Below are 13,240 nucleotides of genomic sequence, written 5' to 3' on the forward strand. Positions count from 1 at the left end.
CACACACACACACACACACACACACACACAAGGAGAGTATGATGCACCTAACTTTGTTTTTAGAATCACATGCAGAACATAAAATGTAGTTTGCACTGCTTCCAATTTCAACAAATCGGTAATACAGCCATGTTGTAGTGTTGTAGTGTAAGTCCATAGAAGAAGAATATAATGTGGAGAAGAATGACACAATGGTAATGCTGGCAAATGTACCTACCTATGCCAAGCCCTTATAGAATAGAATAAGTCCATAGAAAAAGAATAGAATGTGGAGAAGACAAAGGTTTATTGGGGTTATACGTGCAAAGTAATTAAGTAATAAATTTATTTTGTATAAAAGATAATGTATCTATACCTTAAGGCACTCACTATTAATTTTGCACCCTACAATTTGAGTCTTTCAATATTTAATTACCTCTTACTATTGATTTAATTTTTTTCAGGTTTCATCTTGCTTGGAAGACAATAAACTTGTCGTTAAGCTCTCACATTTTGGCTTTTGTATGACGGGAGCTTGGTAAAGTCCAAGTTTACAATTATGGTAAAGAAGTTGTTGTTATGTTGAAAGACTAACATAAAACTATTTCTAAGCTTGAGAAGAGATTGTGAGGTTGAGAATAGGCATGCTTATCGGTATGGTAGAGGACCATGGAGCATATTCCCTCCCTCTTTCTTGATACGTGTGTCCCCCACTCCCCTCCCGCGGCCTCCTCACAAAACAACCCCTAGAGGACATGTTCTTAACTTGTTTCATTATTAAACATCTCCTTGTTTGACTCAAAACCCCTACCCCACTTATTTCCATTGCTATCCATGACAATCATCTCATTCGGCACCATGTTCATTGTCAAGCAACCGTTTCAACCAATCATTATAGATGCGTGTCTGAATTTAGGGTGCTTACACAATATGTATGCTCTAGTGCATGTCTTCTAGACGTACACATTGCACATGTTGCTATGATGCATTTCCATGGCCAATCAAAGAAGTGGGCTGCTATAAATTATGCATTTTCATGGCCCATAAGAGAAGTGTGTGTGAAGTCCCCCAAGGAGCATGTCTTAAAGCTAGCTAGAGTTGACACATGAGAGAAGTGTGTGTGAGTGAGCTTGTCTTGAAGCTAGCTAAGAGTTGACCCACACATGGCAGGTGGGGTTACTTGAATGGTGCCACTTTAAAGGAGAGAAGGAAGAGGGAGGAGGGAGAGGGGAAGATATGGAGGCCTGGCCTCAACTAAGGCCAACCTCCTCTTCATCCCTTCCCAACCACCACTCTTCACTGTCCTTCACATCCTCTTCTTCCCCTCTACCCCTCCCCACTGTCAAGCCCTCTCTTGTGGACCTCGTCGATGAGCTGTGGTTCTTCCGCTCCGTGCTTCCCTTCCCTTCCCTCACCTTCCCCTGCTTGCCCTCCCCTTTTTTTTCTTCTTCCTCCCCGGACTCTAGCACCCTGCTCTCCCAGCTCATGTGCTCAAACCCTAATCATTATACAGCCCTAACTCTATCGACAGCGCCTCCGCTTCCCCTATCTTCTTCATCCTCTTCCTCGCCATCGCCCCCTTTGCAACAGCAGGAAGATCAGCTTCTGTTGCAGAACCAGCAGCTTCAGTACGCCCCACGGACCTTCCCTTCTTATCATGCTTACTTGCCGCCCAGCGATGGCGGAGACGAAGGAAATGTGGAAGAAGAAGAAGATGATGACGAAAAAGAAGAGGAGCCAGCAGACCCTTTCAATCTCCATGCTCATCTTGATGCAGAAGACGCCCTCTCTGGAATCTATGACGTCGGTGTCCTCCTGAAAGATCAGGTATGCCCCCAGGCTTTAACACCAGAGTTTTTGCATCATATAGATCATGTATATGGCCCATCGCGCACTTCAGTGCCTTCATATATGTGGCAGTAACTAGAGGCCAATCCATTGCGTAATCAGAACGGGAGGACTCTCAACTGCAGTCTGCCATCATCATCTCCGTAATGCAGCAACATGCATTATTGAACAGCATCTCAGCTCCAGAAGCTCCTGAGAACGTATTTTTGCTCAGGATTCCTGCAATGCCCTCGCAGAATTCCTAACCTGCTGATGTTACTGATTTTAAATGGACTCCCCAAGGCCATAACCCTTGGAAAATGGAGAGCTGTGTCAGCAGCAGCCTGTTTTCCTAGGTGGAATGGCTGACCCAAGGACATTCCATGACACCATGGGAGGCAGCAACAAGTGGGCACCTCAGTACGATGTAGAATGACAGAAGATGGCGATAGCTGGGCTGTCCTTTATCTGACAGATCGGCAGTTTGTCAGGAAATAGTTAACGATTGCTGTTTGAACGGCCTTAATCCACGTGCTGCTGACCTGCAATCATGACAAATAAAGTGGTCAATTCCTGTGTAGAATGAATTTCTGCCTTGAGGAATGCTAAAGAGAACACAACTTCCTTTTAAATTTATAAGGAAAACTACCATCCAAGGCTCTCTAGAGGGTCAGGAGCTCAAACATTTGCAAGAACAGCTGAGTTTTCAGTAACTTCTGCCACAGAAGTGGAGTTGTCAATATCAACTTTGGGAATTTGGATTGGAGTTTTGTCGAGAAGATTTTAGAGGCTATATCCAGGCATATATCTATGAGTTCACAGTTTGCCCACGCACGTGCACAGAGAGAGAGAGAGAGAGAGAGAGAGAGAGAGAGAGATTCTTCTTTTGCATGAGCTTGGATTGTGCATGTGAAGCCGAAAAGATATAGGTTATGAGCAGAGCCATGTGTCAGGCCACTTGTCTCACTTTGGTCCACTTTCTTGCCACATGTCCCAATCTAAAAGATGGGTCCTTCCATAATCTTTACCTCTAAAAATATCCTAACTAGTAGACATTATGTCATAGGCACTTTGCCAACTCTTGGTATCTGCTTAATTCCAGATGTAATGACACGAACAGAATTTCCATCGGAGTCGGGCCAAAAATAGCAACTCTCCTAAATTTTAGGAGTGTGGTCCTTTGTATTCTAGGATAATCTTCCATTCCCAAAGCTTATACTTTCCAAATATTTAGACATCCTGGAGTCCACCAGACTCCTTTCATACTGGGAAATGTCCGGGCTGGTGACATCCTCCCCAACTTCTTAAAAGTTGTCTGCAACTTTAAGCTTCAAGCCATATATTCAAGATATAATCATGTCCCATCAAGTGGGCGAGACGAGACAGTCTCAAAAATCCAATATATCTGAAGAATCCATGTCCCAAAGAAATGGGTGAGACTAAATAAGTCTCCATAATACCAATATCAAAATGATGTTCCAAAAAATGGGCGAGAATTCCATGGAAGATATGCTAGACACAGGCACAAGAGCCAATTGTGTCTCAATCACCAATATCAATGAGATAATCATATGCCAATGAAAATCACCAACCAGGTGCTAAGACACTTAAATAAGTGCCATGCACAAGAAACTAGTGCCTCGCACAGAAACATGTGCTATGCACACAAACTGGTGCCATTCAAGAGCACAAACCATGGTGACAGAAAAGTTGGTTCTCCATAGTTTTGGCAATCCTTTCTCCCAATCCCAATAGTTCCCATGTTCTCCCATACAATCCCAACTCTGGTCAACAAGCATGGTGTGGAAACAATGAAACACTCACTCCACAATCGCAACACGAATCCATATGTATGGTGGAGTGTTCATTGAATTGCCCTCTCACAATCCCAACATGAATCCACATGCATGGTGAGATGAACAATGAATCTCTTGGCCTCTGTATGGGAAGCTAATATGGCATAAAGATTAATAAACCCATGTCCCAAGTAAATGGGCGAGACAAAACAATCCCATAAGTCGAGATACCATAATCATGTTCTAAGTAAATGGGTGAGACAAATCAGTCCCATAAGTCCAGATATCATAATCCATGTCCCAAGTAAATGGGCGAGACAAAATAAGTCTCATGCCAACAAGGCATCGGTCCACATGACCCTTGGCATAGACATAAGTCCCGTGCCAACCAGCTGTCATGTCCACTTTACCACTTGCACTCCGTGTTGGTACTCTAACCACACACCTTGGATGAGAGGTGGGCTCAAGTAATAAGATAAAACAATCACTCGCAGGCATAGATAACCTGGTGTTCCATAAGCATTTCTGCTACACATAGTTTATAGACATTTCGGCCACCAACTCACACTACCCTCTCAAGTGCCCATGTTTCCTTCCATATGCTCTCTATTGTTCCACCCAGATATGGTAGAAACAATCTTCAAGAGAGCACGTAGGACAAGAGAACACTACACAGGGTATGTGAACAATGAGTTTCATAAGTCCAATGCATCCCAAATAAAGGGAGCCAAAAAGAATAATCCATCCTAGTAAAAGGGAGTCATAAACATAATCCATAAACCTAAGGATGGATCCAAATCCCTAGAAAAGAAGTCCAGGAATCCATGGACCTATATACCATAACTCTTATCACATACTCCGTGCTAACCACACACCTTGGAGTAGAGGTGGACTTTATCCATGAAAGCATCATATCCATGTGCTTCACATGATTGATCACTTGTGGTGTGCAATTGAGGAAAATAAACGACCGGACCCTGGCGTTGACACGGTCCCACATGTGTGCCTGTGCCTCGCTGTCCTTCCTCGTCGATAATAACTCCCTTCCTCAGCTTCCGGCCGTGGCACCCCGATGATAATAAAATCAGCAAGGTCACATGACTCCAGAACCGACTCCATCATGACCTTCCAGATGCCGTAATTGGACCCGTCCAACTGACGATCCACTTGGAACGTGGGGAGAGTCGGAATCTTCACGTGCTTCTCAGCCTTCTCTAGTAAATCTGCCATCGCGGAGAGTAACCTGAAAGGGTGGGTGGGTGGGGAAAAAAAAAATCTGAAAACCTGCAAGTGACTGTCCAGCACCTTTGCCCGCCTTCCTCTTGCACCTTCTCTTCCCGTTCAGCCCAAAACAGTCCACCAATCAGCAGCCTAACGCTCCCCCTCTTGCTCAGAAAAATGCCCAAGATCTGTCTAGAGCCTATGGCTCTGATACCATGTCAGAATATGCAGCGGAAATGATAACCAAACTTGGGTAGACAAGAACAAGTAGACTGTAGAAAATAAACAGCACAAGAAACACTGAGAGATAGGTGTGTAAACTCTTCTCTATACACAAGATCCCGAGAAAACTGAATGACTGAGTGGTGGGGCCAAGGGGCCTATCTATACACCCCTGGGAGAGCAGTCGGCCAGCATAAAAGGTGCCCACGACTGCTGAAAATGGTCCCACGACTGCATAAATGCAGTCGGCCAGCAGATAAGTGCCCACGATTGAAAAAGTACAGTCGGCCAGCAGTCCAGTAGCCCACGACTAATGTGTATGCAGTCGGCCAGCACTGGAGTGCTCCTGGCACCCTTTGGCAACTCTCCCACCACTAGGAAAAATGGGAAAAAATAGGGAAAAATATGGGGAGTGTGGAAAAATGATAAAACACCTTATACAGGGCGGGCACACCCACAACAGAGGCCCTGGTGTATCAATATAGACAAGAGATGACTTCGAACAGGAAGACCGCGTTCATAGCAATAGCTGTACAACTCTGGTTATCGCACTGGATGACTGTGCACTCCTTCTGTGGAAACCCAATCTTGCTAAGCAACCTCCGCAACCACACAACCTCGCAAGCAGCACCACAAGCAGCTCGGTACTTTGCCTTTGTCGATGACAAGGCAATAGTTGGCTGCCTCTTACTGCTCCATGAAACCGCTCCTGAGCCGAGGGAAAAAGTGTATCCTGATGTGGATCTCCTTGTGTCTGGATCTCCTCCCCAATCTGAGTTGCTCCATCCTTGGAGTCCGACTCCATCCATCAATCCCCCTCATGTGTAAAAGAGTCCAAGATCCTTCGTACCCTGCAGATACCGCAAGAGCGGCAATCCTGCGTCCCAATGAGACTTCAACGGCGTCTGCAGGAATGAGCTCAAAAGCCCCACCGAAAAGCTCAAGTTCAATCTGGTGTTGAGCAACCAGATCAATGAACCAACCAGCTTTCGGTACAGAGAGGCATCAACTGGCTCACAAGGATCATTCACTGTCAGCTTCGTGTTCGGGTCCATCGGCGACGTAATAGGCTTGCAGTTCTCCATCCCAAAGGCCTCGAGCAGCAACTCATGAACATACCGCTGCTAAGAGACAAAAAATCCCCTCTAGGTTTTCCAGATCTCCAATCCAAGGAAGAAGTGGAGTAAGCCTAAGTCGGTCATCTCAAGCTCTTTTGATAAGGCAGCCTTCGTCACTCTTATGTGCTCCACATGACCGCCGGTGAGAATGAGATCATCCAAATTCCACATAAAGGATGATTATTAACGTAACCATGCCGCGTTCCCGAAAGAGATTCAGGTTGGGATTTGCAACCGATCTTGAAATCCAGTCCAGAGAAAGGAAGAATCAATCTTCTAATTCCAAGCCCTGGGAGCCTGTTCAAGACCATACAAGGCCTTCCTTAACCTGTAAACCATCCCTTTTGATCTTGGAACCACAAAGCATGGAGGCTGCTCAACATACACGCAGAGCTGAGAAGAAGCAAGGGCAAGAACGGTCCGAATCGTGGTCATCCTCGCTGTCGGTGCAAAGGTATTCTCATAGTCGATGCTTGGACGCTGAGCATAACCCTTAGCCACAAGTCTGGCTTTGTGTTTGTCCACCGACCCATTTGACGCATATTTGGTCTTAAAGACCCACTTGACACTAATGATTGACCGTTTCGACGGCCTCGGTACCAACTCCAAAGTGTTGTTCTTCACAATGGCATCCAGTTCCACCTGCATGGCTTTCCTGCAAGTATTATGTGCAAGGGCTTCATTGATGGAAGTGGGCTCTTTGTCTCGCATGATACGAGACATCAAGGCATAGTTCACTTGTAAAAGCTCCATTGAATGACTTTTATCACGGACTCCGTGTGATCTTCAAGGTCCGTCCTCTATGGTCCGTTCGGAGGGAAGCTCCGTGACACCGGACTCCCGAATGCTGTCCACTAACCACCTGGGTACTCGAACAGAACGCGGAGCCTCCTGCTGCTGCGGGGGCTCAACTCCAGTTGCGGGCTCAACCTCTGGAACTGACTGAGGTTGTCCAGCTGGAACAATAGACTGGGAATCATCATCAGAATCCTCTGGGTCTCCAAGAAGTGGCGGCTCATCAACAGTGGAAACCGGGACATGCTCATCAAAGACCACATCCCTGTTGACAACAACCTCGTTCCTCTTTGGCTATCAGGGACACTCCATTCCTTGCCCATTGTCGCTCCGTGTTTTCTATTGCTTGCTCCACAAGCCTCTTCTCCTTCTCTAGCAATGTGGTGCGCAAGGACTCCGATGATGGGGGCATATAGTTTGGACCATACTCCCCTATCTTCTTCACCATGACCTTGAAGTAGTCCGATCTATCCACAAAAAATGAATAATTTAATAACCAATCAACTTCAAAGTTCAAAGTTCAAAGTTCAAGTAACTTGTAAGAGGAACATTGTAAAATGATAGGTCTTAAGCTAGACATCTTAATTCTTGATTACCTGGCAACATGGAAAGCAATGTGGTCATGAAAGAAGAAGCGGGCTATGGCCGTATCCACCTCTTCCTTCTTCTTGGGGTCCCAACTACCCTCAAGAGTACTTTGCCGGCGTGAGTGTGTGGATGCGGTCGGCATGGAGAAGGATGGTGTTGGGGCCCGTACTTGTGGGGCGGGTGATGCGCATGCGGCGGGTGCCGATGAAGTGGATGCACATGGGGATGCCGAACCTTGGGATGGCCTCACTAGTGTTGCGGGATCCATGGCCACATGCGGCACTCTCCTCCTTGAAAGCAAGGCCTCATGTGCGGCAACACGTTCAAGAAGCCTCCTTCTTGTCTCCGGTGTGACCTGATCACAAAATCGGACCTCATGACTGGGCTCATGCAAGAGGTGAGCTCTCACTTTATCCGCCCCACCCATTCACCTATATGGACATAGCTTGCAGGACCATGGGCGAGAGCCTCCTCCACTTCTGGGATGATCGGAGTTGACCTCTTCCCACCAAGACCAACCTTCGGTCTTCCTTCCTCTATTCGTATTGGCGCCGCCGGAACGAGGTGCGCGGGGGATGGTCGCAATGAAGATGCCATGGAGGCAAGTGCCAAGGAGGCTCGAGCAATGGAGGTGAGTGTAGGAGAGAGATGTAGGAGAGGCTTGTCACTTGAGCCTTGAGCAATGGAGGTGAGACTCGAGAGTAGGAGAGAGATGTAGGAGAGGCTTGCCAATGGAGAGGCTAGAGCAAGAGGTGAGTGTAGGAGAGCAACAAGACTACAAGTGAACTTGAAATTACAACTTACCCAAGGTCCCAATGCCACTTGAGCCTTGAAAGTTGAGGGTTGAGGAGAGCTAGAGCCTTGCCGGGTTGCCCAATGCCCACTTGAGTCTCGAGCCTTGAAAGTTGAGGAGTGTTGAGCCAAATTGCCAATGAGCTTTCCACTTGAGCCTTGAAAGTTGAGGAGCGTTGAGGCTTGAGCTTGAGCCAGGAGCCTTGCAAGTTGCTTGAGCCTTGCCAATGGGGGCTCTTCTTATAGTCATGGGCCAAGTGGGGAGGGCTGCTCAACGGCTAGGCGCCCAACGGCTACAGGGCGCAACGGCACACTGCGCAACGGTCCGCTGACCGTCCCGTCCAGCTCCGTCCCACACGAACCGCCGTCCCGCCGTCTCGGAATCGCCGTCCCCTTGTTAAAGCGAGGGCTCACACGTCCCGTGGCCGTCCCCTGTCCGGTTCCGTTCCCGCGCGTTATGGGACGGCGTTCCCCCGTCCCAGGGGTCCGTCCCCCACGTCCCCTGTGACTATGCCCTCCATGGTTGGTGGGTTCAGCCAGGGCCTTTGTGGCCCTCATGGGGGTGGTTTCACATCATCCCCATGCCCACACTAAGACTTGGGGTAGCCCTATGGGCTGGCCCCTTCTTCTAAAAGCAAACCCTAACTAACTACACAGTGGTCTGGCATCCGGTACCATACCAGATACACAGAATCACTGACATCATTCCAGAGGGAGACTCACAACGCGGACTGGCACTGCTTCATGTGCAGGATAGTGCACACCTGACCTTGGACTCCTGTGCAGGACAATGCACACTTGACCTCGGACGACTGAGATGGATCCCTGGTTGACTCGTCCCCCGGACTGGGCTCACATGGGACCAGTTTACCATCCCAAGTCCTGCACCTTTTGTACAGATGTGTCTATGTGGCATCCAAGTGCGGGATGCACGTGACATCCCCTTCTGCTTAACTTGACGGAAGGTGCATAGCCTCCAAATAATCCGTCAATAACGCCGGATAGTCTTCGAAAAACTCTTTGTCGAGCCATATCGCTTCGTGGGTTCCTCGGTCCTGAAACTTTGTGAGGAACTGTAACTGGTCTATGGACACATAAAGCGGTAATTCATTCACAAATAACCTGGACTTACTCAGACACACAATCACAGAATCCTCGCTCCCTCGCTCAACAACACATTGGCCCCGAAGTCCGGCGCCCCTTGCGGTATTTCTTTATTGTTAAAAAGTTGGAAAATTACAAAGCACGAGTGCAACAGAGCACTCTACTTGCACCAGCTGAGTTTTACAAATTCTGGGAGAAATTTGCCAGCATAACAGCACTAAAACTGTTCCATAACATCTCAGAATGAGTCCCAACTGACAGGCTCACTTCCATAGACATCAGACTACCCAATGGAGTCCAAAACATCACAATTCAGCTTGCTGTAATTTTCTGCACAGACCTGTTTTCAGCTCTGTTTTCAGCCCAAATTAACCCTTGTACTGTCTTGGAGGACTTTAGCAAAGTCCTACTGCATTCTGGCATCAACCGGGCAACATAACAGCCCAAAAACAGCACCTAAACAGTGCTGAAACAACGTTGTATTGAAGAGGTTATTACCCTCTTCCGTCCCTGCTTTGGTGTAGGAACTAACTATACACCGGTTCCTGTTCAAGGAGGCAACTAGCCTCTGCATATAAGCATGAAATTCACACAACTGTACCTGATTTTATCTGATGAGAGCATTACCATAGTCTGCAAGAGAGAGAGAGAGGCTGTGGGGAGCAAGCTCAACCCTCAATACATAAGTTGCAGGGCAAGGGAGTGCACCACAATAGCTCTTAACCTGCAACAACCCACCATAATGGCTGCAAATGAGCCTCATTCAGCCCAAAATCCCATGCTTCCCTCTTCCCAGTGTGGAAAATGCACATAAATTTGACACTTGGCACATTTTTAAGCCTTTTTTTCATGCAATCTTCCAAGCTAAAAAGTCCTTTGCCAGCTTTTGGTCCCCTTGACATTCTGCACAAACTGACGCGAACACTTTTCAATTCCGACACTGCCCAAAATAGCAGTTCCCTAGATTTTAGGGATGATGTCATCTGCATTCCTTCTGGTCTCCTGACCATCTTTGACCACTATGGTCGCTTCAGAATTTGCTTAGAATTCAAGATACATTCACATTTCGGTGGCGGCCACTTACTAGTGTAAACCGGCCTATGCCCTCATTCAGTGGCCATGTCCTGGACACTGTCATTCATCTTTCAGTGCAGTTCTCAGGCTTAGCCAACCACTGGTCCAAAGTTCCACTGGCTGACCCATTTTGACATTGCAATGGCCCAAGCCCTTCCAAGAGATCCCGGGGGAAAACAACAGCAACCAAAGAGAAAGAAAAGAAAAATATATATTTATAAAGAAATGTAAATAAAGAAAACAAGTGCAAAAAGTTTCACCTCTTGGTGACATACCCCCCTCTTGAAAGAAGCAAGCGACCTCGATTGCAAGTCCACATGCAAACGGATGACACAGGACGATCACAAGATTCCCCAGGTGATTAGTGTCATCGCATGTATCTCCTGCCAACGGATGACACGGGGCGATGATAGGAATTCCCCGCTACCATTTGTGCCATCGCAGGTTCAAGCCTTTCAAATACATGTTTCGGATGCAACACAGGGCGATAGCATATATCTTGTACTATTAGTGTCACAACATGTAAATCATTCATTTGAAGCGTAACAGATACAACTTCAAAGCACTGCAAGTTCATTCATTGATTAAGTCATTGACAACAAATGTCAAAACTGTACATTGCCAAACATATGATACAAGTGTACAGGTCATTCAAAATTCAGCTTCAAGAAGCAGATCATGTCACTGTAGTGTCTAACAGGAAAGCTTCCTTGTAAAGTTGCAGCAATTGAGGTGAATCAGCTAGTTCAACCTCATCCATCCATTTAGCATCCATTGGTGAATAGTTCTTGAACTTCACCAAATATCTTCTGACAACTTTCCCTTTCACTTTCCTGTCCTTATGTACTAGAATCTGTTCAGGAATCAGAATTTCATCTAATTCCTCAACTTCAGGCTGTTCCTTAGGCATCAAATCCTCTGGCACATCTCCAACAAAAGGCCTCAACAGGCTCACATGGAATGCATTGTGGATCTTCCACGTGTCTGGCAATTTCAGCCTGTATGCCACTGAAAGTCTCAAACTTCACTGCTTGACCACCTTCTTTGTAATCCTTTTGCTTACTGCTCTTGGGGGTCAAGTAATCATAGACTGGCGGCTGTAAGAATGGTAAATCCTTCTGCACTTTCTCTACATCAGTCCTTGCTGGCCTCTGTCCACTTGGCTGAGAAAATTCAGCCACACTAACAGGTACTGCAGGCATCAAAACTGGACTGAAATGTGTCTGAAATCCAGGCTGCACACCTATGTTGGCATAAAGAGGGTTCACAAATTCTGTAGGCATCAGTCCTGGTGACCCTCTTGGCATCAAACCTGGCAAAGCTGTGGGCGGTCTAGCCATGGCCTAGAAAATAGACCCACCACCAAAATAACCAGGTTGGGCAGCAACCAAAGGAGGAATGGTCGGCAGAACCATTTGTGCATTACTGCCCTGACCTTTAACTGCCTGATCCTGTACCTGTGTAACATGCTGCACTGGATCAGCTGCCACTGCTGGTGTCTGCTCTACATGCTGTGGCATCCTTGGCACTTGTTCCTGTGCTCTCTCAACTGCATGCTGAGATGATTCAGCCTGGGAATGTAGGCATATGCTCACTTATGGTAGTGCTATGTGTGAACAGGGCTTAACCAAGGGCACTTTTTCCCATGTGGTTTTTCCCCTTGGACATCAAGTGTGAAAGGACACTCTTAACATATAATATTTTGTACTTCTATATTATATGGATGTGGTACACATGCAAGGGTTGACTTGCATTTTGTGGATACCACACTTTTGGCTCTCTCTCTCTCTCTCTCTCTCTCTCTCTCATTTCTCTGTGTGAGCTTCTCTACCCTGCACCTAACCCTAATGTGCAGGTTTGTGTGTGTGAGTGTGTGAGTCCAACACCCAACATTTGGTATCAGAGCAGGGAGCTGCCTGTGGATTTTTGCCCCATAAAAAAACTGCTGCTGACTCTGGAATTCCATCGTCGAAATTCCGTCGAAATCTGACGTTCCGTCAGTCGCCTGCGTTTTTCCGTCGACGTCCGTCCAACTGCTCCATTGTCCGGCCGCCAAATACGGGCGGCACTAGTGGGGAGCCCACCACCTCCGCCTAGCCTCGCGGGCGGCACCACTCCTCCAGCCGGCGTCCCAGCTGCACCTCCCGCCTGTCCGTCGGTTCTTCGGAGCTCCGTCACCTACGTCGCGGCCTGGCCTGGGCCGTCAACAATCCACATGTCGCTCGTGTCCGGCCGCTCACAGACGGGCCGTCCTGACCCACCCGCCGTCGCCGTTCAGTTCCGGCCGACCACCTGCCCTCGCCGTTCAGTTCCATTTCCACGGCGTCGCCCATCGGTTCCGTTCCAGTCGCCCGTTGCTGTTCCGTTCCCACGGCGCCCCCGTAATCCTGCTCCGTTCGAGCCGGCGCGTCCAACCTCCGCTTAGCGCCCTCTGTGCAAGCCCACCGCTGCCGCCTGCGCCTGCCTCTTCGCTAGCGACTCCAGCACTGGCCTCTGGCTTGTCCGACTCCAATGCCCAAAGCCCACCTCTGTTGGTCCGCCACCGCCCAGAGCACGCCTCCGCCTTGCTGTCCTCTGCACGCCTCGTCACCTGTGTGCACCCGTCTGACATCTGCAGCTCTGCACACCTCCGTCTTGCTGCCCGTTCACACACCCACCTGCAGCTCGTTGAGGCTCCACCTGCAACGTCTCCACCTACTGCGCTTCCGTACTTACCGACTATGC

General features: G+C 48.0%; 1 protein-coding gene across 1 annotated transcript in view; it reads left to right on the forward strand.

Moving 5' to 3' along the window:
• Positions 1-1,162: 1,162 nt before the first annotated feature.
• Positions 1,163-13,240, forward strand: part of LOC147624355 (uncharacterized) — a 33,391-nt gene continuing 21,313 nt past the window's right edge. Inside the window, exon 1 of the mRNA XM_086819336.1 lies at positions 1,163-1,806. Within this exon, the coding sequence (XP_086675462.1) occupies positions 1,216-1,806 (591 nt within the window). The 5' untranslated portion in view covers positions 1,163-1,215. The remainder of the gene's footprint in view (positions 1,807-13,240) is intronic.

This window comes from Cibotium barometz, chromosome 25 (assembly GCF_041138505.1).
Source record: "Cibotium barometz isolate CiBa-2024 chromosome 25, ASM4113850v1, whole genome shotgun sequence".
Classification (NCBI taxonomy): Eukaryota; Viridiplantae; Streptophyta; class Polypodiopsida; order Cyatheales; family Cibotiaceae; genus Cibotium; species Cibotium barometz.